This window comes from Elgaria multicarinata, chromosome 12, assembly GCF_023053635.1.
Source record: "Elgaria multicarinata webbii isolate HBS135686 ecotype San Diego chromosome 12, rElgMul1.1.pri, whole genome shotgun sequence".
NCBI classification, from domain to species: domain Eukaryota; kingdom Metazoa; phylum Chordata; class Lepidosauria; order Squamata; family Anguidae; genus Elgaria; species Elgaria multicarinata.
In genome coordinates this window covers 1620705-1646607 of record NC_086182.1, presented here as the reverse complement: position 1 = coordinate 1646607, position 25903 = coordinate 1620705, and the positions used below count along the sequence as shown (strand labels likewise).

At 46.8% G+C, this 25903-nt stretch overlaps 2 protein-coding genes across 6 annotated transcripts in view; one reads left to right on the top strand and one right to left on the bottom strand.

Annotated features, from left to right (window-relative positions):
- Positions 1-981: 981 nt before the first annotated feature.
- DUSP11 (dual specificity phosphatase 11) lies at positions 982-20719 on the bottom strand. Of its 2 annotated transcripts, XM_063139207.1 has the most exons (11): positions 20618-20719; positions 15068-15143; positions 13881-14012; positions 11506-11629; positions 10761-10821; positions 9886-9932; positions 9002-9077; positions 6707-6823; positions 3738-3782; positions 2280-2327; positions 2053-2172 (listed from the first exon to the last, which is right to left on the bottom strand). In XM_063139207.1, exons 1-11 carry the CDS (start codon positions 20647-20649, stop codon positions 2151-2153), a joined length of 780 nt encoding a protein of 259 aa, XP_062995277.1. In that variant the 5' UTR covers positions 20650-20719; the 3' UTR covers positions 2053-2150. The 2 variants fall into 2 exon arrangements, with proteins under 2 accessions (XP_062995276.1, XP_062995277.1); XM_063139206.1 differs by having other exon boundaries at positions 982-2327.
- A 227-nt stretch (positions 20720-20946) lies between these two features.
- KANSL3 (KAT8 regulatory NSL complex subunit 3) overlaps positions 20947-25903 on the top strand; it is a 33476-nt gene continuing 28519 nt past the window's right edge. For 2 of the 4 annotated variants that reach the window (XM_063139335.1, XM_063139334.1), the window contains exons 1-3: positions 20947-21344; positions 22854-23137; positions 23493-23663. In XM_063139335.1, the coding sequence (XP_062995405.1) occupies positions 22920-23137; positions 23493-23663 (389 nt within the window). In that variant the 5' untranslated portion in view covers positions 20947-21344; positions 22854-22919. The remainder of the gene's footprint in view (positions 21345-22853; positions 23138-23492; positions 23664-25903) is intronic. The other 2 variants (XM_063139336.1, XM_063139337.1) reach the window with 1 other exon arrangement.

The window sequence follows — 25903 nt, the reverse complement described above, 5'->3', positions numbered from 1 at the left end:
ACTCGTAACCCTCCTGTGTTCTCCCAGCACTTGCTCCCTCTTTTCTGCTATACTCTTCACTATACACACTCCTCCCCCCACCTCATCCTTCCTCAGCATGTAGAGACAGGGAGGGGTTTAAACCTCCCTGCCCTGCCCTGCCCGTTGAGAGCTAGGGGTCACTGAGGGGTGGGAGAGGTTTTTGAAGTAATCTCCAGCAAATTCGTTGTTTCTCTGAGGGTAGTAAAGGCAGGGAAACAGCAATCTCACAGGAGGGGTCGCTGGAAATGGTGGAGGCAAAAGCCCAATGATATCGTTGCAGGGCTGGAACAGCATTTTTAACCCCAAAGTCCAACTGACCAGCTGGGCTGTAGAGGGAAGTGGGCTGCAGAAGGAGCAGCTAAGGACCACATGCAGCTGCAGGTTTTGCACACATGCGTTAATGTGAGGACTCCACACACAAACCACCAGGACGTTCACCTACACAAGCTTCATGGAAACAAGAATCTCCCAGTGTATTCAGCTTCACGAATCAATGCTATTTGCCTTTTATCCACCTGATCTTGATAGCACCCACATCTACCCACACAACTCACTTCTGCAACTTTTTATCTCCTGCGCAAGTAGGGAGCAGGAATTAACCTAGTGTCTGCAAAGTATCAGCTCCAACTGACCAAGGCAAGTTGCTATGCTACAGCAAAACAGCAAGTATGTAAATCCAAAAGATTAGTCTACTCTTAAGGAAAATCCCAACCCTTTTCAAGGTAGGACCTACTTCCACATAGCCCAGTCCACACAGCTTCAGTCACATATAGAAACAAACATCATTGTTACAGTGACATCATTACTTCCAGTTCCAAAACAGCCCACCCTATAAACTGAACCACCTAGGAGTTTGAAAGCTATGAAACAGCTCCTGAAATCTGGGTGTGAACTTGTACAAATTATTTATGAGGCAGAAGAATGACAAAGCCAGTTTCCCTAGGAGGGTCATGGCAGTGGTCCATCTTTAACAGTAGCAGGGGAAGGCAGTCTTTATTTAACACAAATGTTAAGGTCAACATATAAACAACTGTAGTAGGAATTCTAGTGGTGGCTACATCTTGTTTGTCAGCAGGTACTAAAACAAACAAACTTAAAAGATCAACTGAAGTACCGTATTTCTTCGATTCTAAGACGCACTTTCCCCCCTAAATAAACAGCTCTAAAAATGGGGTGCGTCTTAGAATCGATGGCGTCTAAGAATCGAAGCAATATGGTAGATGCAAAAAGACTCTATCCTATTAAAAAAGGGTCTGAAACATCCATTCTCTCTAGCTTTATTGCTTTTACAAAGCTGAGCAAGCCGGGCTTTTTAAGATTGCTTTGCAGGCTGATTGGGGCCTACAGCGCGCCCCGTGCAGCTCCGGCCCTCGTCAGCTGTGCCGGGAAGACACGCGGCTTCAAGAGTCAGGATGCTCACCCCCCCCCCCAGCACCGGGTCCCCCCCCCACAGCCGCCGCGCTGGGAAGCGTGCGTCCCGCCTGGAACTCCTCACGCCCGCGGAAAAACCTGTGCCCAGAGGCTAGAGAAGTGCTGCTCCACCGAAGCTGCTCTCACGCGGCAGCTCCAGCTCCAGTCGTCTCTCTCCTCCTCGCGCAGGCAGGCCTCCAAAAGAGGAAGTTCCTGCAGCAGCCGCGAGCCGAGAGGAGGAGCTGGGAGGGTACGCGCCTGGTTTTCTGCTTACCCCTAAGTCCCTCCCAGCCCAGTGGCCCCAAAACCCAGCTCTTTCTAAGATATTTCTAAGAAATTCTACTCATAAAAGATGTTCAAAGAAATTTATTTTTTCTTCGAATCAAAGCTTTTTCCTCCTGTTGGTGGTGCTGAAATTAGTGTGCGCCTTAGAATCGATGGCCTCTTACAATCGAAGAAATACGGTATAAGCAGTGATCTGTAGCATTGATGGGCAATCCAGGGAAGTATGCTGGCAACACAGCAACCATGTAAGGTAGTCAGCAGGTTGTCCTCTGCTGAATAAATAGCAAGCCAAGAATGGATTTTGTGTCCTTAGTATGTGATCATGTTCTCCTTGCCTGTTATGTTTCCATCAATAAGGATGGGGTCTTCCATCTATTTTGTATCTTCCTTGTTGTAACGGATAATGAAGATTTTGCATTTGAAAATATGGTCCTTCATATTCTTGCAGCTGTTGCTGGTAAGGTGAGTAGAACAGCCCATGGTTAGGGCTGACACTGTGACTTGGTCTTTGCTGAATGATGTTGGCTGTAGGGGCATATTGAGGATTGTAAACAGCCTGATCTTTGTCATAACAGGTGATGAGATTTGGGTTCCTGGTATGATGCACTTTTCTGAAAGAGAAGCCACAAAATGTCAGGGAAGAGGCAAATAGTACAGAAGAGCAAATGACACTGTAACACTCCAACCCATACGGCAATCTGCACCTTCCAATGTGCTTCTTAAACCTCTGTGATTAGTGGCACAAATTCCAACAGCTGAGCCCATTGCAGTATAATTGGGTGAAAAGATGGGAGCAGCTCTAAAGCAGACAACAGCACTACTGGCAGCTATAGGCCTGAATTCAGGTATAGGCAGGTGTTAAACTCAGTTGTTTGTCTTCAAGGTGCCAGTCTCTTGTTTTTGTTGCATGAAACTACTATGGCTCCCACTGCCCTGCCCAGGAAAAAGATGCTAAGAGGGGCTACTCATCATAGGTCAGATGTGTTTCCCCATGACAACACCCTTCTGCAGCAGGGATCAGTGCACTACTTGATGCCTACTTTATCCAGGAAAGAGGCAGCAATAACAGCAGCAAATAGAGATAACTGGCAGTAATTTGCATTTCTATCAGTCAGTATAATAGAGATAGATAACAATATTATGGACATGTTGCACTTAGGCAGAGTTACATCTATTTGGGGCATTCTGAGATTTACCGTATGAGCAGAACATCAGTAGAATTTTGCATCTTTCACCCTGTATGCAGCTGCTGTTGTCCTGCCTTGGGGGTTTGCCTAGTCTGCGGAACCTTCCAACTGCCTCCTAGCAGACTCAGGCTCCCAGCACAGAACCATCTCACTCCCAGCTGCAACAACTTTTTGGGACTGGGAGTTTAGGAAGCAGGCTCCTTTGGGGCGGGTTCGCCACCAGTGGGGTCACCGCCAAAGGGGGCAACTCCAAGGTGAGGGCCTGTCCCCTTGTTTGTTTTGTTTTATTTTCTCCCCCTACTGACTTATAATTTTGTTGTGTATTTTAAACCTTTTTTTTTTTTACATTTCTTTTCCTATGTTTTAAAATGTATGTTTTAAACTTTGTAATACCGCCTTGAGGCCCAGTATTGGGCAAAAGGCAGGATACAAATAAATATAATAATAATAATAATAATAATAATAATAATAATGATGATGATGATGTGTTCTCGGTCCTTGTCACTGCAGAGAGAAGACTGGCAACGCCCAGTGAGGCTCCATGGCTTAAGGAGGGGTGGGCAGGACATATCACCCCAGGAACCACTTCATGCCATGTCTTCTCTCTCTCTCTCCTCTTCCACCCAGCTCTTTGCAAAAAGGCAGGCTCTCAGGAACACAGTCATGCAAAATCAAGCTGAGATATTCAGATTTAGCTTACATAATTTATTCTGAGGGTGAAATTTGAACGTTACGCTGTTACAGAACATGAGCAGCCCTAAGCCAGAGGTGTCATCTCAACAACAGAGGATATACAACGTGCTCAGAAGTTTCCAGGAATTCCAAACAGTTTACCTGTGTTGCTTATGACTACCCTCGTCTCTCCTAGAAGAGAAGTGCCTGAAACAGAAAGAATGCAAAGGTTACAAGAACTGCTGGGACTCAAGCGGCCATGCCGCTGTTTGTAAGCAAACTCTCTTTCAGAAGTCCTTGAAGCCCAATGAAGAACCACCTGTTCTTCGAGTGCGGTCTTGGACCATCCCTGTAGTACAGCCTTCCTCAACCTGGGGCGCTCCAGATGTCTTGGACTGCATCTCCCAGAATGCAGAGCTGGCTGGGGCAATCCGGGAGTTGTAGTCCAACACATCTGGAGCGCCCCAGGTTGAGGAAGGCTGCTGTAGTACAAGGTGGGGAACATTTCTCAGCCTGAGGGCCACTGTACGTTATGGCTAAAATGCCAGGGGCTGGATACCAGCAATGGCTGGTGCCACCATACACACACACGCATGCACAAAAATCCGCCCCTCAGGCCCTGGGTGGCAAGTAAGCCTGGAAAAGGCCTCCCATTGACTCCTTTCTTCCTCCACAGGCAGCTTGCGTGGCTTCTATGCTAAGGGCTAGGAAGACGCCTTCCCTATGGAAATGCAGCAAGCTGCCCATAGAAAAGGAGAGCTCTCTCTTCCCCCATGGGTAGCTCATCATCATCATCATCATCATCATCATCATCATCATCATCATCATTTATTTGTTACCCGCCTCTCCCCCTGAATCGAGGCGGGATACAACACAAATAAAAACACCATAACATACATTAAACTAATTCAAATGTTTAAAATCAGTGCATCATTAAAAGCAGCACACCATTAAAAAAGGCAACTTAAAATTCAACTGGGTATGCCTGGCGGAAGAGATCAGTCTTTATGGCTTTCTTAAACTCTGGAAGACTGTTGACGAATCTCTCTCGGCAAGCCATTCCACAGTCTGGGAGCGGCAGAAGAAAAGGTCCTCTGGGTAATAGTTGTCAGCCTTGTTTTTGTTGGCTGGAGTAAATTCTTCCCAGAGGACCTGAGTGTGCGGGGCGGATTGTACGGGAGAAGGCGATCCTGCAGGTAGCCTGGACCCAAACCATGTAGGGCTTTAAAGGTGATAACCAACACTTTATACTTCGCCCGGAAACTGATTGGCAGCCAGTGAAGAGATTTTAAGACTGGTGTGATGTGGTCGCCCCTACGTGTACCGGTGACCAACCTGGCTGCCATATTTTGAACTAGTTGAAGTTTCTGGACTAGGCACAAAGGTAGCCCTATGTACAGCACATTGCAGAAACCGACCCTCGAAGTTACCAATACATGCACAACCGTCTTTAGGTCTTCCAACTCTAGGAAAGGGGACAGTTGATGCAACAGCCGAAGCTGATAGTAGGCACTCCTGGCCGTCGCATCTATCTGGGTTGTCATTTGGAGTGACGGATCCAGGAGCACCCCCAAATTGCGAACACAGTCTTTCAGGGGAAGTGTAGCCCCATCCAGAACTGGCTGACACACCTCCAAACCTAGGTCAGAGCCCTTGACAGCAAGCACCTCTGTTTTGTCTGGATTCAGCTTCAGTTTGTTTTTCCTCATCCAGCCCATTACTGCCTCCAAGCATTCATTCAGAGGAGACACGCTATCCTTAGCTGACGCTGTTGTCGAAGGCATAGAGAAATATATTTGGGTGTCATCAGCATACTGATAGCACCCTGCCACCCCATGCCTCCAGAGGATCTCTCCCAGCGGTTTCATGTAAATATTAAATAGCATTGGGGAAAGGATGGCACCTTGTGGTACGCCACACAGCAGCTCCTTTTTTGAGGAGCAGCTGTCCCCAAGCATCACCATCTGGAACCTGCCCGAGAGGTAGGACCGGAACCACTGAACCACAGTGCCCCCGATTCCCAATCCCCTCAGGTGTTCCAGAAGGATACCATGTTCAATGGTATTGAAAGCTGCTGAGAGGTCAAACAGTACCAGCAGGGACACACTCCCCCTGTCAACACTCAGGTGTAGATCATCCACTAAGGTGACCATAGCGGTCTCAACTCTATATCCTGCTCTGAAGCCGGTTTGATATGGGTCTAGAAACTGGTCTGTAATTATCAAGGTCCAGGGAGGGCTTTTTTAGAAGTGGCCATACTACAGCTTCTTTTAAATATAATGGAAAACTCCCCTCTCTGAGAGATGCATTAATAATATGCTGTAATGAATGGGACTCAGCAGCCATGCTGCCTCTTCTCAGCTGAGCAGTGGGGAGGGGAGGTTGAAACCTATCCACTTGCATCCCCACCCTGACCCCAGCTGATCAGGAAACAGCTGAGCAGTGGGGAAACCAGGGCTGCAAGGTCAAGGGAACTGGGCAGGGCTTGGGAGGAGAAATCAGGGCCCACATCCAGCCTGTGAGCCATTGGCTCCCACTCGTGCTGTAGTAGGGTTCAATCTCTCCCTCCCCACAAATGAATCAGATCCCCTAAAGTCTAAACAGTAGTGAGGTCGCCCTACTTTACTCTGAGAGATGGAGAAAGAACCAGAAAGATGATCAAGGGATTAGTTCATTAGAACAACCCACAAAATGAATCCATGTTTTGTTGTTGGGTTGTGAACTATGGCTTGTTCGAGGCTAGCAAACCAACAACAACCCACAGTTCAACCTTGAATATGGGTGGTTGTGTTGTTATGAACCCATCAAGTGGGTATGTTAACTACTGCTATGACAGCATTCACTGACTAAAAACATGAAAAAGTGAGCACAAGACAGTTTCTCACAAAAAGGAATGGACAGAATAGCGGTTGAACATTTTGCCTAGTATCTCAGTTTCTACCAGGGCTGGAGACTTCTTTTTCTAATGAAAGCTGAGAAATTGGGAATTGTGGTCCATCCAGGGGTTAACTGTCCCGTCCCCCCCGTCCCTTCCTGCAGGCATCCATGTTGCCCTGACAGATTCTCATTTTCAGGAAAATCGTAAGCTTCCATGATAATATTAGATGTCTAGAAGGGGGGAAAAAACAAACCTTGGGAACTGCTGGAAGTTTTGTGAATGATATTCAACTGCTTCAAAACCAGGGTTCGGGGTGGGGCCAAGGTGTCCTTTTCTCCAACTGCCTCCTGAAAGAGGCACACGCTGATTCCTTGACAGAGAAAAATTAAGAGATTACAAATTGTTTAGGAATAGGGTTGCTTTCAAGGAGTAAACAAGAATGAGCAACCACGGAGTAGCAATATGTTTCAGTTGGAAATTAGGTTACAAGTGGGACCTACAATCCAATGTTGCAGTGTGGAGTATTCCAGCACCATGTTCCAGTCAGCCTGGGCATTTTTTAGGACATTTCATTTCATTTCATTTCATTTGTGCTCCCTCCTCCTGCTGCCAAACACCCAGCCTACAGCAGCCACTGAGCATGCAGGGTCCTCATTGGGCTGCTTTGAGTCCTCTCACTTTTAGGGTTTTGTAACAGTTTATAAGGATACTGTGTTTTTATGCTTTTTATGTTTTTAAACTTTGTATATTTGTTTTAATGTTTACTGTTTTTAACTTTTGTAAAACGCCCAGAGGGCTTCCGCTATAGGGCGGTATATAAATGCAAAAAATAAATAAACAAATAAATAAACAGTGAACTCGACACATTTATTAAAGATCACTCCTTTTCCTATTTCGGGGCCTATGTCCTACTGGGATCAGGAAGGTTTTTAAGAGGTGTGTACATGAATTAGAGAGGGGGGGGGGAGAGGGACCCTCCTTTCCTTTGACAACTTCCTCTGTGAACTGCCCAGAGCTCTTCAGCTATGAGGCAGTACAGAAATATAACAAATGAATGAATGGCCGAATTAGGGACAAAGGAGCTGGGAAGAGATGTATCTATTTTGTCATCCTCTGCAGATCGAGATAATTTGCACAAGTTATCTACAGCGATCTCCTCTGCTGTAACCTCTGGGGCCAAGTTTGAGTTCTGTTCTTCTCTGTGGCACAAGACAAGAGGGCTTATGCCAGTGATGGAGAACTTCCCGTCTATGGAGATTCCCCATCCAGGCTGCTTTGCTCCCATGGAGGTTGGAAGCCTCGCCCCTCTACCAGCAGTAGAGAAAGGTAAGGCTCTCTGTAGTGCAAGGAGAAGAAACTGCATTCTTATCTTGTATCACTGACTGAAGATAAAAGTCTGGCTGCGTTCGGATGGCACAATGGTCAACCATGTGTTCACAGTCAAAGCCATGGATGACTATTTAGGGGGTACTCACCACATGACATCATAACAGTCATTCATGGAGTTGACTATTAACACAGGGATGACTATGCCCACCCCCACCCACTCTCTGCCCTCCCCAATGAATAACGGCACTGGTTCCCATGGGAATCCCCTTCTGTGCCGGGTCCCCCCACTCGGAACCTGGCACAAAGGGGGGATTCTTATGGGACGTTCCGTCCCTAGGTGGGGCAACGAGATGGGGGGGGGGATGACGGCAAGCATCTCTCCTGAGGCTGTCAAGATGCTTGTGCCCCGCCCTCCCCATAGTGGTGGTGAATGGGCACAGGAGGGGGGCACAAGGATATACCCTGCAGCTTGACTGCCCCAGGAGAGATGCTTGCGTCCTGCCCTCCCCATTCTCAGGGCCTCACCCAGGGCTGGGATGGGCCTGTCCTGGAAAGCACAAGACCTGGGAAGCGCATGGGGAGGCGCTGATGGTGGTGCCCCACTGAGGTGCTGCCACAATTGGTGGCTCCCCACACGCTTCCCAGGATGGCTGACACATGCCTGTAGACCTCTGCCAGGCAAGAGCGGCAGGGGTCTCTGCGGCTCTTACCTCGCAACTCTGTAGGCGTGTGAGAACATCAACGAAGCCTGCCTCATGACACAATACTCAATGGTTCTGCAGACAGTCCACTCCGCCGAGGGACTGCCTTTTTCTCTGTGCAGGGAGGGACATGGAGCGAAGGTTCCTGCCTCTCTCTCTGTGGAAAAGCCCTGCTGTGATGTCACGGGGCAGGGCTTCAGGGGGAGAGTCTACCCCCTGACGTCATCCGGGGAGTGAGCTGGAGAGAAATCCGTCCCCTGAGAGCTAAACCATTTCCCACCCATGCCTTAGGCACATCGATCTCTCAAGAAGGTACCTATGTAAAGGACCCAACCTCAGGACCTGCAGGGGTTTGAGTTGTTGGTCCTACTATTTTCCTGAATAAGTACTATATGCATTAAACTGATGAAAAAAATAGTGGCAGATATTACAGCAGAACCCTTTTCTCCAGCTAATTCATGCACCAGTATCTAAGCAAAGCAACAAAACAACTAATAATGTACCCAAAAGTTACTTACCTTTTTCCAGGTCCTCTCTTAAGGTCTGCAATATAGTTTTTCCTCTCTATAGAATGCCCTCTGTGTCTATTGAACACTAAGAAAGAACATTTTAGATTTACTTGGAGTGATGGTGATGCACAACAGACCTAACCAGTGCCTCGTGTAAAATGTATCAGCACGATTCCTATATTGTACAAAGGGTGGGTGGGTGTGTCTGCATGCACACACTGAGAGAATTGTGGCTTGCATAAGGGCCACCTAGCAAGTTTATGGCTGAAATAAATGATTACATCCCAGCTTGCTCACTCAGTTCTCAAGTCTTGTTTATAATGGTGCATTGCACAAGCTCCATTTGCAACAAGAAATTAAAAGAAAGGTCTTATGGCAAGTTTGGAAAGAATGTACTAGTATCTATGGAGGAAGCAGCAGCCAGGCACCTCTCCACCGTGCCTGGATCCAGCTCCAGCTGAGAGACCCCTCCCTCCTGCTGTCAACTGTAACTGCTGAACTTTGCAACTAAGATTGTAGTGCCTGAATTTGCTTTCCTTTCCCCCCCCCCTCCTCCTCCCTCCCAATCCCCTTTCCTTTTGTGTCATGTCTTTTAGATTGTAAGCCTGTGGGCAGGGACTGTCAAGAAATACTTTTGTAAGCCGCCGTGAGAGCCTTTTTTGGCTGAATGGCGGCATAAAAATCCTTAAATAAATAAATAAAATATTTAAATCAATGTGATACAAATTCTATGTGTCCTAATAATATCTCAATTGCAAGAGGAGAGCTGTTGGTATCTTAGCTCTCATTTAAAACAGAATTAAGCTGAACAATTTCCATCTTTAAGTTCACAGGTAGTTTTCGAAAAAAGCTATCAAATGCTCCAACTCTGCAAATAAGGGTGAATCACTTACATTCTATTGCCATGTTCGGATCCATTCCTTCAACATCAATTAGGTACCTTTAATAATAATAATAATAATAATAATAATAATAATAATAATAACAACAACAACAAAAATTATTTCTAACCCGCCTCTCCATCCTGATCGAGGCGGGGAACAACAACAAATATAAAATACATAAAATATTAATCATAACACAGTATACATTGTTAAAACTTCCTAAAAAACATACTAAAAGCATCCTAAAATTCCACTGGACAGGCCTTAACACAATAACAACATATTTAGCTATAGAAAAACTAGCAAAAGACAAACATACTTGAATATTTTTTTAGAAAGCAGGCTGTATTACCTGTAAATATTTCTATAACTAATATCCCTGAGATTACTACTCTGCACTATGGAACAGAAAAATTGGGCATATAGCAAAGCTTACGTTCTAACTACTAAACGCTGATCTTTAACAGCCTGCTTTACTTGGAAGTACAGAATTCAGTAAGTGATGGACAGGAGAATCTTGGTTGCCTAGAATGATAACCTCCAACTTTCCCCAAATCAGAACCCACCTTGAAATCCCAACCTGTGATATAGGATCTCTTGCCCTCTACTTTCTTTCTCCTCTTAAAAAGATTAAAGCCACAGGAAAAAGATGGATGACCCACTTCAGGTGAGCTACGATCCCCTTTTAGATCACAAGTCACGAAGTGAAGACCAATGTCTGCAGGAAACTCATTTTAAATAAATACATACACAAATGGAGACTTTCATCTAAGAGGAAGGTTACTGACTTTACATTCAGCAGGGACATTTATGTGGCAGGCATCCATTTATTCATTTAACCCTATCAAGCCAGACTTTTGATCAGCATCCTAAGGGCAACTTACCTGCAAACAAGGTAACCAGTTCGATTCAAGCCATGTGTGCAGTGAACCCCAATAAGCTTGTCTAGGAAAATAAGGAGTATAAAATGTTTTTAAAGGCTCATTTTCACAGGAAATTTCAATTGTCAAATTGCTTGTTATACAAGTGCAAATAAAGCTGACCTTCCCTATAACTGTTTGTAGAGAAAGTAGTATTTATGGCCATGAATTGACTCGTTTAGAAAACATTCTGCTGTCTTCAAGCTCAGGAATCAAGCACAACACTCCCGAAAAGCAAAATACTGCACAGTGAATTCTCACATGTTGATGGCAAAGAGCATCTCAATGTTTACAATAATTTAAGAGCAGCAACTTAGCTTCCAGCCAAGGATTGGCATGTTCCAAGAAGAGAAGAGCTACCCTGCTCTTCCATTCCTCCCCTCCATCCCATCTTTCCCCAACACCCAACTTTACAGCAGGGGTGGGCAGAAAGTAAATCTCCAAACGTTTTGGATTTCAATTCCCAGCATTCCTGACCATTGGCCACGATGGCAAAGACCTCTGGAAATTGAAGCCCCAAACACCTGGGGATCCACCTTCTGTCACCCCTGCTTTACCTAGGCTTGGGATAGGAGTCTGCCTGTTTACATTATGTATATGAACAGCCAACCAGTCAAAGCATTGTGGAAAAATACTATTAACTAGAATAATTGAAATTTGGCATGCTGTCTTTAAAAATACCAACTCTGAGGCATCAGATCATGCTCACCATTATGTTGGTTTTCCATAAGGAATTTCTTCACAGCACTTTTGAATTTAAATACTGTATCATGATCTGGTACTTCATGTCCAACTGTTAAAATCTTACAGTACTGTAACGTGTCTGGTAGGTCCTGCAAAAATGTGCACAATTATCAAACAAAACAAGCCTGGAGCTCTTGGATAAATTCTGTTAGATACACTCTACATACTTATGGGATTAGTACAGAAGTTTTACCTACCTTCTCTTCCAACAGAGTTAAGCTGTTGTACAAAGAAAGAATCCATCTACATTCTCAGTGGTAGAACCTATATTCTATCACACAAATGTTGTATTCTAATTGGTATCCATTATATAAAACAACGGTCTGGAACAGTATTTTACAATTCTTAATGTGGATCCCTAAGAAAATCATTCACAGCTTTGCAACTCCAGCATATTCCCTCTGCTTATTTGAATAACAATAGGAGGTTCATCAATGATTTTGCATTTGTGAGTCAAGTGAAGTTGAGGATATTGAACACTATTTAAAACACAGGCTAAAACTTTTTTGTTCCAGCAGGCCTTTGGAGAATAATCCAGCCCTCCATCTATGTTAATGTCTTATAATTTTGTTGTGTATTTTTTGATTGTTTATGGTTTTGTTTCCCTCCCCCCCCCAATGTATATTTTAAACTTTGTAAGGCCACCTTGAGGCCCAGCATTGGGCAAAAGGCGGGATACAAATAAATAAAATAATAATAATAATAATACTATGCTGCCCCCTCTCTACGAATCCCCAAGGTATAAATTTCTCCATCATATCCTCAGGTTTTTGTAAAATAGACTTTTACTGGATAGCATCTATACACTGAATGCAGGCAATGATGTATATATGACAACCCAAGTTGCAAAATCTGTCCTACTTGCTAGAAAATTACGGGCCAGGCAGCATAAGTTAATATATGGGGACGGGCTGTGTTTTTCTTTTGTTCTAGAGGGGAGATGTGATTTTAATGCCCTATTTTAATTATTGTTTGTGTATTATTTTTTAAATTGGCCTGTACTTTTTTTTGGTATTCTATTATTTCTGTTCAAATGGAATTGTGGTGGCCTAAGGCTTTGAACAATAAAGATAAACAGAAACAAAACAAACCCACAGGACTCTTTTCAAGCTTAGTTGCAGAGGAAATCAAAAGCCAATTGTGTTATTTGCCCCCCACATGCTTCACTTTCCTCCTAGACAGCTGTGTAGCAAAGGGGCTCTGGACAGAAGCCCGTTTACCTCACTGGCATAGAATCATAGAACAGCAGAGTTGGAAGGGGTCTCTAAGGCCATCAAGTCCAACCCCCTGCTCAATGCAGGAATCCACCTTAAAGCCTATCTGAGAGATGGTTGTCCAGCTGCCTCTTGAAGGCCTCTAGTGTGGGAGAGCCCACCACCTCCCTAGGGAACTGGTTCCATTGTCGTACTGCTCTAACAGTTAGGAATTTTATTCTGATGTTCAGCCGGAATCTGGCTTCCTGTCACTTGAGCCCATAATTCTGTGTCCTGCACTCTGGGAGGATTGAGAAGAAATCCTGGCCCTCCTCTGTGTGACAACCTTTTAAGTATTTGAAGAGTGCTCTCATGTCTCTCCTTAATCTTCTCTTCTCCAGGCTAAACATGCCCAGTTCTTTCAGTCTCTCCTCATAAGGCTTTGTTTCCAGACCCCTGATCATCCTCGTTGCCCATCCTAGTCTAATTGAAGGCTTAAGCCCAGCAGCCAGCTACCAGGGCCTACAATATTTTTTATGGAGGAATTGTACCCTCTTTCTTCCGTGTGTCTAGACTGCCCACTACCTTAAAGCCAACCGTGTTCTCCTGTAGTGCAGTGACTGTGCTATAGAATGCTCTTGTAGCTCTGCTGGCTCAGTCACATCATACTCCTCCTGTATGAATAGAGTACACTGCATCATACAAATATAACCAAGACTGACTTGCCCTTTAAAAACCCCTAGGGAGTGGCTAAATTAGATGACATAATCCCCATCCCACCCCTCCTTTCAGGCAGCAGGATGTTTCTAATCATGCTACATGGAGCAGGGATTGTACTGGAATTCCAGAACAATGCAAATCAGTGGAACAGCTCTACCCACATTGACCAGAAAACCCGCACGTGGTCATGTCCAGGTGCAACCTGAGCCCTCAAACACAAGTCCTGCTTTAAACGCTGCACATGGTATTGCTTACAGCTGTTGCATAAGGAAAGCTGGATCGATTTCTTCAAAGCTTCCTCCACAATCCTGAGCAATGTAGTAACTAGAGCCTAATTCTAAGTAGTTCTTTCCTATTAAGAACACTGCCAAGTGATCACATTAAGAACAGCTATCCCTTTAAGGCAAGTCTGGTAAAGTAAACTTACCTCTGGCTCATAATAGCGGGTGGTGTACGTTAAATCAATGATCAAGCCAAGTTCTTCTTTCTGCTCTCTAACTTGATTAATAAGGTCTAACGGAGAAAAACGTTCATTTGGGGCAAGTCTCCATTCAAAACTCTGAAAAGGAATTAAAGCTCTTCAACCAACTATTCTAAGTATCCAAAGAAGAGCATAACTGCATTAATCAAGTGTACCACACAGTCTGTTAGAGCTGTTTCTATTGCAGCCACATACAAAGGTGGACAAAAACTACCCAGAAATAATGAGGGTCATGATTTCCAGTGCTCTGCCTTTTACAACTGCAGGCTGGCCATCTTTATGAGTTGAAGCAGTCACTCTTGCAACAGGGAAAAGGCCAGGCCAGGGAAATTAGTTTAGGCTCACATGAATACAAAGTTACACAAAATTGCCCTCCATATTAACTCAACCTTCCCCAACCTGGTGCCTTCCATACGTTTCGGACTTCAACCCCCATCAGCCCCAGCTGATTACTATTGACCATTCTCAGAGCTGCAGTACAGAGCATCTTAGAGAAGCCTGCACTAACCTCACACAGAAGCTGTGAAATCTGGATTATAGCATAATGCAAGCAGATCTGGAAAATTTCTCCAAACCAAAGGTTCTTACCCCTTGGGACTATAGCTCAGTTGTGGAGCACATGCTGTGCATGCAGAAGGCCCCAGGCTCAATCCTGGTATTTCCAGGTGGGGCTGGAAAAAAACCTGCCTGAAACTCTGGAGAGTTGCTGCCAGTTAGTGCTGACGATAGTGGGCCAGGTGGACCAATGGTCTGACTCAGCAGAAGGCAGCTCCCTACGTTCCTAATCCAACGTTTCATGTAATGGCACAGTTCTGGCTACATGCCTGTAGCCTCTATCAAGTTCCAGAGGCACTGCTTTCTCTCACACATATTCCTTCCTTTCATATATGCATCTCTTTCTCTCTCCCACCCACAGTCACACCCACATACCATACAAAACTAACATTGGCTGACATCCATTCTGCATCGAAATACCAGTATGATATGGGCATGATTAGCACTGTTTCTAACAAGACCAACTGATCATTTTACATTACAGCATCCAGCCTTGCCCCAAAGTGGCATCAGTATAAGAAAACATAACTTTCACAATGAAAGTAATTAAACTACTACATCTATTGCACCTTACCTACCTTCTTAAGAGGAACTTTGAAAGCAATAAAGCGTGTTCCAGGTATTCTTTTTCCAAGAGGTAGGTAATGGGTCCATCTAGAAAAGAAATCGTACAGTTTACTGCTTCTGTATAAAAGCCCACTAGGATGGAACAGCAAAGAGGAAAGCACTATTAGGGGATACAGGTGGAGAGGGTTTCTATGAACCAGAGCCTCCCATGGCCTCATAGGCTGAAGGACAGCCATGAATTAAGTTTATGGATCCAATAATCTTAACATGCTGAAGATCTACTCTTAGCCAGGAAAGTCCTGGAAACCATGGAGCAGACACAGAAAATAGAAGATAGAGACACCAGAAATGTCTATTATTGAAAGAATGGCGATGATTCTCTCCTCTTTCTCTTCTGCCATTTCACTGGCCAAACAGCAGCACTACTCAACATTGATCCAGTCAAATGCTAAGCACCCTCAGCGGCTCTTCGCGTCCTTCAATTCTCTTCTGAAGCCTAATCCACCATCTCTCCCCGCCTCTCTGTCTGCCAATGACTTTGCCTCTTTCTTCAATGCTAAAATCCAAACTATACGCTCCGATCTAGCCAGCTCTGCTCCGCTTTCAGCTCCTGTCCCTCACCTGTCAGTTCCTCCTGCAACTCTCTCGGCGTTCCCTTCAGTCTCAGCTGATGAACTGTCTAAAATACTGCGCTCGTCGAAGCCTTCCACTTGTTCCCGTGATCCGATTCCCTCTCGCGTCTTTATTAATCTTATCCCCACTATCCTCCCGTCCTTGCTTCACATCATTAATTCTTCTCTGTTTACTGGTTCATTTCCTTCTGCCTTCAAACATGCTACAGTCTCTCCCATTCTCAAAAAACCCACTCTTGATCGACTATCCCTGTCTAACTACCGACCTGTCTCTCTCTTGCCCTTTGTCTCAAAGATCCTGGAACGTCTGGTCTACTCTCGTTGTCTTGACTTTCTCTCTAATAACTCTGCTCTGGATCCCTTTCAATCTGGCTTCCGTCCTTTGCATTCCACTGAAACAGCCCTTACCAAGATCACCAATGATCTTCTTACTGCCAAGTCTAAAGGCCATTATTCCGTTCTTATTCTCCTTGATCTAACCGCAGCCTTTGACACGGTTGATCACGATCTTCTCTTAGATTCCCTCCATGACCTTGGACTCTGTGGCTCTGTCTATAACTGGTTCGCCTCCTATCTAGAGGGTCGTTCTTTCAGCGTGTCGGCTAACGGCAGCTCGTCCTCCTCTTTTCCCCTTTCAGTTCGGGTTCCGCAAGGCTCGGTGCTTGGCCCGTTGTTGTTCTCTCTATATATGCTGCCCTTGGGTAAGCTTATTCAATCTCACGGCCTCCAATATCACCTGTATGCCGATGATACACAATTATATCTCTCATCTCCGGAACTTTCTCCAGATATTCATGATCGTATCTCGGCATGTCTTTCAGATATCTCAGCCTGGCTGCTTCATCGTCGTTTGAAACTTAACATGGCAAAGACTGAATTGCTTGTTTTTCCTCCTAAACCTTCTCCTCACCTCTCATTCTCTCTTACTGTCAACGATGTCACGCTTACTCCGGTCAATGAAGCTCGTAGTCTTGGCTTTATATTTGACTCCTCGCTCTCCTTTACTCCTCACATCGAGGCAGTAGCTAAATCCTGTCGTTTCTTCCTGTATAATATTGCCAGGATTCGACCATTTTTGTCTGTCTCTTCTGCCAAGACTCTCGTTCACGCACTGGTTATCTCTCGGTTGGACTACTGCAACCTTCTTCTCTCTGGCCTTCCTTTGTCTCACATCAGTCCGCTGGTCTCTGTCCACCACTCTGCCGCTAAGATCATCTTCTTGGCCCGCCGCTCTGACCATGTCACTCCACTTCTGAAATCTCTTCATTGGCTTCCAATTCACTCCAGAATCCAATATAAACTTCTCCTGCTGACCTTCAAAGCTCTTCACGGTCTAGCTCCTGCCTATCTCTCCTCTCTCATCTCACACTATCGCCCCGCTCGTGCTCTCCGCTCCTCTGATGCCATGCTTCTCGCCTGCCCAAGGACCTCCACTTCCCTTACTCAGCTTTGTCCTTTTTCTTCTGCTGCCCCTTACGCCTGGAACGCTCTTCCAGAACACTTGAGAACTACAAACTCAATCACTGCTTTTAAAACTCAGCTAAAAACTTTTCTTTTCCCTATAGCCTTCAAATATTGAGTTTGTTCTGACTCTATACTGTTAGCTTCACCCTACCCGGTGCCTGTTTACACTTCCCTCTGCCTGTTTGCATTCTCCTTCCCTCTTTATTGTTTACTACAACTTATTAGATTGTAAGCCTATGCGGCAGGGTCTTGCTATTTACTGTGTTATCTGTACAGCACCATGTACATTGATGGTGCTATATAAATAAATAATAATAATAATAAAAATAACCAGGACAGTTTATTGAAGCTCACACCCTACACACTCATAAGGTTCAGAATGACGAAGTGCTATTTTAACAGCTGGCATACAACATGTTCATAGCTCACTTGTACAGATGTGGGGGGAAATGGGGTGGGTAAGGGGGGAACCAGTGGATCATAGAATCATAGAATAGTAGAGTTGGAAGCAGCAAGGGCTGTGACACTCATAGAATCATAGAATAGCAGAGTTGGAAGGGGCCTACAAAGCCATCGAGTCCAACCCCCTGCTCAATGCAGGAATCCACCCTAAAGCATCCCTGACAGAGGGTTGTCCAGCTGCCTCTTGAAGGCCTCTAGTGTGGGAGAGCCCACAGCCTCCCTAGGTAACTAGTTCCATTGTCGTACTGTTCTAACAGTTGGGAAGTTTTTCCTGATGTCCAGCCGGAATCTGGCTTCCTGTAACTTGAGCCCGTTATTCTTTTCAATTTAAGAAAAGTTTAGCATCTTGAGAACCTGTTTCTCCCTTCTTTTCGCATTGAGTCCAACGCCCGGCTCAATGCAGGAATCCACCTTAAAGCATCCCTGGCAGATGGCTGCCTAGCTGCCTCTTGAATGCCTCTAGTGTGGGAGAGCCCACAACCTCCTTAGGTAACTGGTTCCATTGTCATACTGCTCTAACAGTCAGGAAGTTTTTCCTGATGTCCAGCCGGAATCTGGCTTCCTGTAACTTGAGCCCGTTATTCTGTGTCCTGCACTCTGGGATGTTTGAGAAGATATCCTGGCCCTCCTCTGTGTGGGGGGTTGGACTCAATGGCCATATAGGCCCCTTCCAACTCTACTATTCTATGATCTACAGACCTAAACAGGCTGCCAGGACCTGGAATGAGAAAATTAAGGGGGCTCTAGTAGGTCTAGGCTTCACCAGAGAGAAGGCAGGCCCCTGCCTCTACACCAGGCAGAAGAGAGGCAGGTGGACATACATGTTAGTGTATGTGGACGACCTAGTCCTGTGCTATGAGCAGGAAAGTGATGGCACAGAAATCACGCTTGGGTTGAGGCAGAACTTTGAGATCAAAGATCTGGGTCCAATAACGCACTATCTGAGCATACAGGTTGAGAAGGGGGAAAACGTGAGCTTTCTCCTTAACCAATGACAGAAGATTGAAGAGATGCTGTTGGAATTTGGAATGGCAGAGGCAAAAGGGGTCAAGACTCCCATGACCACAGATCATCTGAAGGGTCAAGATGATGACGTTCCGCTACCAGACAACCAGCAGTATTGAAATGCGATCGGTAAGCTGTTATTTATTGCAACAGATGCGCTACTGAAAGGAACCATGAAGCAAAGCTAAAACTGCCAAGAGGTGCATCCATGGAACTGATTGGGTTTGTGGATGCAGACTGGGTGGGCGATGAATCAGACCATAAGTCTACATCAGGAAGCCTGTTCACATACAATGGTGGAGCCATTAGTTGGGCCAGTAAAAAACCAGGCAGTTGTAGCCATCTCTTCCACAGAGGCGGAATATGTGGCGGCAGCCAGAACATGTCAGGAGGCGATTTGGCTCAGGCAATTACTTACTGACATGGGGCTGGAGATCACTCAAGCCACGGAGCTACATGAGGACAATCAGGGGTGCATAAAGCTGGCACTGAGTGAAAAGCTGAGACCACGGACAAAGCACATTGACATGAAGCATCACCTGGTAAGAGACCTGGTGGAGCAAGAGATGATTGAACTGAGATATTGTCCAACCAAGGAAATGGTGGCGGATGTGCTGACCCAGCCCTTACTGCACCAGCGGCACCTGATGGGCGTAGGACTGATGCAATGACCCATTTGGACTAGTGTAGTGACCTATGGCCCTCGAGAAGGGGTGTTAGCAGAACTTGGGCTACAGGTCACTGAACCTGGAGCTAAAGAGTTAATGTGTACCTGAACAAGGTGAAAGGGGATTGCTGGGATTTTCCTGCCTCCTCCCTCTACTTCCTGTTGTTTTCCTGCCTCATGGGTTGCTGACCACATGAGACAGAACTGAGCCATCCTACCCTAGGATGGAAAGTCGCTTATTCCTAAAGTTTCTTTCCAACCCCCACTGGAGTGTTTCTTTTGTCAACACGCGTAACTACTCACAGGGAGTTGATTCGGACCACAATAATTTCTGCAGTCATGCAAGATTTTTTTATGAACAGTTCACCTCCAGTGCCAACATGGCTTTGCTTATGCTAAGATATGCCTATGGCAGCCATTACACCTCAAAAAGGGTACTGTAGAGCTGGAAAAGGTACAGAAGAGGGGAACCAAAATGATCAAGCAACTCCAACGTGAGGGAAGGTTACAATGTTTAGGGGGGAAAGGAGATATAGGGAGGCATGAGAGTGGTGTGTATGGATGGTGTGGAGAAAGTGGCTCTCTCAGTACCCTGGAACCCTGGACTGGAGTCATTCCATGAAGCTGAATGGTAGGAAATTCAGGACCGAAAAAAGGAAGTCGCGAAGCGCAGAGTTAAGCTAACATGATTCAGTAACACACATTGTAACGATGGCCACCAACTTGAACGGCCTTCCGAAGGGGTGAGACAAATCCATGGGGATAAGGCTAGATCCATGGTTAATGTTCACGACGGCTGTACGGTGCCCCCAGTGAAAGGGGGCAGTTGGGGGCCTTGTGCACAAGCTGCTGGGAAGGGCGCCACTGAGCTCGTGCCTGCCTGGCTTGCGGGCTTCCCACGCGGGTATCGGGGGAAACGAGACCGGAGGACGCCTGAAATGACCCGACGGGACAGACAGGCGGAGCCTCGGGATGCTGAAGAAGCAGACGCGGCTTGTGGCATCGGGGGCTTCCCGGCGGAGTCTCCGACTGGCGGCTGCGAGGCCACCGGGAGCCTGGCCCCGCACGGCGCCGCCTGCGCTCTCCGCCCGCCCCCGCCCCTCGGGCCACGAGCACCGGGCTCCCCGCGCCGCCCCCCGCAGCTGCGGCTCTTGTCCGAAGCACGTCGCCATCGGGCTCGCAGCCTGCGGTTCTACGTGGCTCCCGCGGACGAAGGCCCGAGCAGGTGAGAAGAGCGCCTCGCGGATGGGCGGCTCCGCCTGCGACGCCAAGCTCGGCCAGAGCCCCTCCGCCGGGCGGGGCGGGGCGGGGCGGGGCGGGGCGGCGCTGACCTGTCCGGGAGCTCGGTCTTCCTCTTCGCCATGGCCCCGCTCTGCGGCCCAGACCCAGCGACGGCCCGGCCGGACTCCCGCTGACCAGCTGCTTCCGGTTCCCACGCCCGCACGCAGGGCACGTAGCCTGACGCCGAGCCCCAGCGCTCCCGTGACGCCATCGCCGCGCGCGGGCAAGCGCCCCACCCCCACCCGAGGCCCGGCGCGCTTCCCCGCTTTCCGGCGAGAGGGCGGCGGCGGCTCTTCTCCCCTTTCTTCGGGGAGGGCCCCCCAGATCGGCGCGGGTGGTTCTGGTGGCCCGAGCGCTCCCCCGGCTGCCGGGTCTTCCCTTTCGCCGCCCGCGCCGGGATCCGGACTCCGCGTCTTGTGGGCGGCCGTGACGAGAGGGCCGCGCATGCGTAGACGCGCCTGAGGCCTGTGGAGAGGCTCCGGGGCGGCGTCGCCTCCACTCGCAGCCGCCCTGCCTGTCCTGTCCTATCCTATCCTTCCCTCCCTCCCTCCCGTCGGGGACGAGGCGCTTGCGCGGGCAGCCGACTACGAGGGGAACAAGCAAGAGGCCCCGGGGCTCAAGCGCGCGCTCCCCCCCCCGGCGAGGGCCCCGCCCAGCATTGGCGGGGGGCACTCCGGGCCGTCTGCTCATGCTCAGGGACACTCCCGGTTCCCAGGCCGCCTCTTCTTCAGGGCTCCAATCGCTTTGCTTCGCAGGCCGCCTCGCGCTCCGGAGAAGGTGTGTGTGTGTGCGCGTGCGCGCGACTCCCTTGGGTCCAAGCAGGCAGGCAGGAGCGGGACTGGAATGGGTCTCTGCCCCGAGGCCCGCCAGTCGACGCAAGGGAGGCGCGCAGGCCGCCATGACTCGGCGTAGATGCTTTTCCCGGGTGGCGCCCAGGGTGTGGGGGGGCGGGGGGCATGGCTGGGGTTTGTCCCAAGGGGGCTGTCTGGAGCCTGGAGCTGCTGCTTACGTTTGCATCTCAGCCTCCAGCGTGGCGCGTGTGGTTCTCCGCTCCCCGTTTCAAAGTCACGCACCCACGGGGCTTCAGGAACGAGCAGGGAGTTGAGCCTGGATCCCCCCATCCCACACACACACTCCTGGTCTGACGCCCTAATCCAAGAGTGCGTGTAGACTCCCCCACCCCCCCCTTGTGGGACACCGAATTTGCCACTAGCACTGTGCTCGCGGCGAGAGAAAGGGCTGTGACTTTTAAGGAAACAAGGTGGACGGAGAACGTGCATCTTCTTTGCAAGCAGACTCACGCTCCCCTGAAGTCTCTCACTGGCATAATTAACATCTTCCTTTTACTAACCTCTGGTTCACTAATGATATTTTTTTAAACAACAACACTAAAAGCAATTGGACATGCAAGACAATAAGCACAGAATAATAATTCTAAAACTACTTGGAATTTGTTCGGCATAGCATGCATGCTAAACGCTGTACAAAACATGAGTGATGTGTTCCTCCTACCTGGAGGGCTTATGGCCGTTAAGAATATAAATCTTAGTTTGCTGGATCAGACTAAGGTCTATCTGGCATTTTGTTTTCTTGCAGTGGTCAGGAAACCCACAAGTAGAGCATAATAATCAGTTTGTGCCCAATGTCTGCCACTCAGGAGGTACATTGCAGTTAAACATGGAGACTGATTCTTAGTTTTCATGTCTAATATTGTTATGACCAGGCCTGAGCATATTATGAGCCAGTCATATAAGTAAAATAGTAGCCAGTTATCGAAGCCCTCTGTGTTAGTAGTCAGCTTGACACTGAAAGCCAGAAGTTGACAATGTGTTCCTTGAAGCTGCACTGTGGTTTGTGTTGCCAATCTGTCATTCCATGGATGCCACATTAAAGAGATGGGATGGGATCAAGAGCTAGCAAGAGTCAGGTGAAGGAGAGCAAGGTGGCTGCAGAGCCAGAGAAATCTGTTACTTTGGTAGCTAGCTTGGCTTTTTGATTGTCTGTGGAAAGACCATAAATGTAATGGGGTGAGAGTTGTGATTTGGTTGTAGTACCTGGGCAAGACAGGGAAGGTTGAGCCTTGGCCCTGTGCTGCTGGCAAGTTTATTTATTTATTTATTTATTACATTTTTATACTGCCCAATAGCCGAAGCTCTCTGGGCGGATCAAAAGTTTGCCAGTATGGCTTTTGTGCTGTTGTTTTAACTGATGGCTGAGCATGCATTAGAGAGACAGACAGACAGAGAGAGAATATGCAGCTTACTTGAGGGTTTTTTCTTCCCAAAGAGCAAGAATGTGGGGCTGTAGGAGTAATTTGTGCCAGTGCTAGCAGTGAAAGCGTGTGACCAAGACATGACTTATCGAGGCAACGAACGAGACTTCCAAACCTCAGCACGGAGGATGGGGACATCTCTGCTTTTCCAGCTGTCAGTCCATGAGAGAGAACTAGACCTGGTCTTCCTCGACCACAGCTATGCCAAACCATGGAGTGCCCACCCAGATGCCAGCAATGCCCGTCCCACTCGTCTGCTCTTTGTTACTCCCAAGAGACATCAAGATAACAGCACCATGTGAGTTTACCTCCTCCTCCTTCTATAAGAGAGTCATATTAGACACCTTTGTGCCATTTTTTGGTTGAAAGGCAAGGTACAAATCAAATAAATGAATAAATATGCATGAGCATATAATTGTGCTATTTGGTGTCTTCCTCTGAAACCTACAAGTAGGGCATAATGGCCAGTTTGTTCAGATATTCCTGAGCTTCCGTTTTGTTGCTTAATTTAAAATCTATAGTATTATTTGTAACATGTGTATAGCACTCTACATCTGGACAGATCAGAGGGGTGATCAACAAGAAATAAAATGAACAAAAGGTAAAAAAAGAAAAAAAGATACATGATTATTCTTTACCATCTCTGTTTTTAGTGAGGCAGATATTCCCATTGATGTGGAAACGGTGACATCTACACCTGTGCCACTCTATGACAACCAGAAAGCCCGCACTGTGATGAATGAGTGTGAGCGCCATGTGATCTTTGCCCGCACAGATACTGATACGCCTCCTCCACCTGACGACTGGGAGGAGCATATGAACAGGTAGTAAATGAGGGAAGGGTGGTGGAAAGTCATTTGATGGACTGCTGTTGTAGCCTGTATCTTTTTCTTGCCTTTTGAGCCTGAATATAATTTGAGGCCAGGTAGTGTTAGGTTTTGAATAAAATAGTTTTGAATTCCAAAATACTTTGGTAGTAAATTTGGATTACACGCTAAAGCTGGGGTCTCCAGCGGGCACCATCTGTGAGCACCAATGTGTCCATGGACACCTCTCTTGGAGACTGCCAGGCCCCTTCTTGTTTTATTCTGTTTTTAATGTTGAGAGGCTATAGCATGCTGCAAAATGGTAGTGCTGGTCTTTAGAGTCATCTTCATTTCCAAGGATGTCTCGGCTCCAGGGCTTCGTTTTGAAGTGTGCCCACAGCCACCCAAAGAAAAGCAAAATGGCAATACCTGCGCTGGGGATGTAGGGAGCGTCCTGGGGACTAGAGGGGTGGGGTGAAGAGCGAGGAGGTATTGCCATCTTTGCCTGCCTGTGTGTTTGAGAGGAGGAGAGCTTGTTTAACTGGTTGGCTTACTTTTGATGTGATCTGTGTGTTTTGCCTGAGTGGTGTGTGTTTTGCCTGAGTCTTTTTCTTAGGTTGTGCGCACACGCATTTAGTGATACTCAGAGAACCACAGTTTGCTCTCTGTGAAATTGGTATTTTGTTGTGCTTTCTGAGGGCAAATAAGTGATTTGGAGTTCACACTCTCTCTCTGCCTTGTATGCGGTTCCTCAGCCTAGTTATTTATCTCTGAGATCTCATCAGTTTGCCTTCCATAAAATGGTTGTTGGGCAGAAAACTGTGGGTTCAAAAGAGTGGTTTTGGATATTCTTGGGAAAGTTCTTTTTCTTTTCTCACCGGTTTGCCTTCTAGGAAATGGGTGGTTTTTTTTACCAGCCACACCAACCCCGGCACTCTGTCAACATTCCAGATGTGCCATTGATCCAAAAGGTTGGGAATCCCTGCTCCATAGTATGTGTGGTAATAGTTTGTCAACTTTAGTTATTGATAGAATTGTAAGTAAATGATTTGCACAGAGGTAGCTGTATTAATGTGTTGCAGCAAAAACGACAAAGAATCTTGTAGGACCTCAAAGAGTGGTCCCTGAAAGAATCCATAAATTTGTTAGTCTATATGTTGCCACAAGGCTCTGTTTTTATTTTAAAGAGAGAAACTGTAATTGCCAAGTAACAGAATAAATGATCTGGTAGCATCCAGGAGTCTAGAGTGTTGATGCGCTGCAGTAGAATCTTAGCATTGCTTGTTGAGCTCCAGGGTCTGAAATTGAGCATGACTTTGCTGTGCTACAGAGCATAAAATCTAGTCTCTAATGAGGAGAAACCAAGTTGCTTGGGGATTCAATTCTTTAACAGCACATTTCTGTCCATTCTTTAAAAGATACTGTGGTTTTCAAAGTCCCAGTCAATACTAAAGTTGTGTAATACAAATAAGTTTATAATTATTTCCCAATTTGTATACTGTAAATATTTGTATATTGTAAATAGTTCTTATCACAAATTTAGGACTTCATCATTTCTGTCATATCTTGGCTGTCTTCTGACTTGCTTGCTCACTTTTATTCAACTTATAGTGTTAAATTGTAGGGAGCAAATTCCATTCATTGAGTTTCTGCATTTAACTCAGAGGTGGGCAACCATGAGGTGGGGAGCTGGGTGAGCCCCCACCCAGCCCTCTGTGGGTCAGATGACATCAGGGTGTATGGCTACAGCCCCTCACCATCATTTGGTCCCGAGTGGACACATCAGGAGGATGAGCCTCCTGGTGTTTCCACTGGGGACTAGCTTCTCCATGCACAGATCTTCCCCCATCGGTGAAGGCGTGCAGGCAGTGAAGCCTCTTTGCCTGCCCTGTGCCTTCTACCATTGGGAAGAGGACGCACAGCAGGCAACCGTCTTGGAGCAGGCACATTGGGCGGATGATCTTCCTGGTGCATCTGCTGGGATTTGGCTTTGCTGGGCCCAGGATTCCTCTCATTGGGCGGGGGAGTGGCATGCAGGGGAACCCCCTTGTTATATCCAATGACAGATCAGAAATAAGAAGGGGGTTCTTTTTTTTTTTAATGGATTTTTATTGCTTTTCTACATAATTAAACATACACCATTACAATAAAGAAACAACAACCACAACATACTACATACATGTTGAGTAAGTTGAATACATATATATTGATTAGATATTAGCTATAACATAACATATCGTAACATAATCATAATCGTT

What these genes read in the sequence shown, in the direction of transcription:
- DUSP11 (XM_063139206.1), bottom strand. Translation starts at nt 20,649, where the DNA reads ATGGCGAAGAGGAAGACCGAGCTCCCGGACAG. An exon ending in CCCGCTATTATGAGCCAGAG is followed by an intron (nt 11,630 to 13,880) that starts GTAAGTTTACTT and finishes ACATTTTTGCAG; the next exon opens with GACCTACCAGACACGTTACA. An exon ending in TATGGAAAACCAACATAATG is followed by an intron (nt 10,822 to 11,505) that starts GTGAGCATGATC and finishes TTATTTTCCTAG; the next exon opens with ACAAGCTTATTGGGGTTCAC.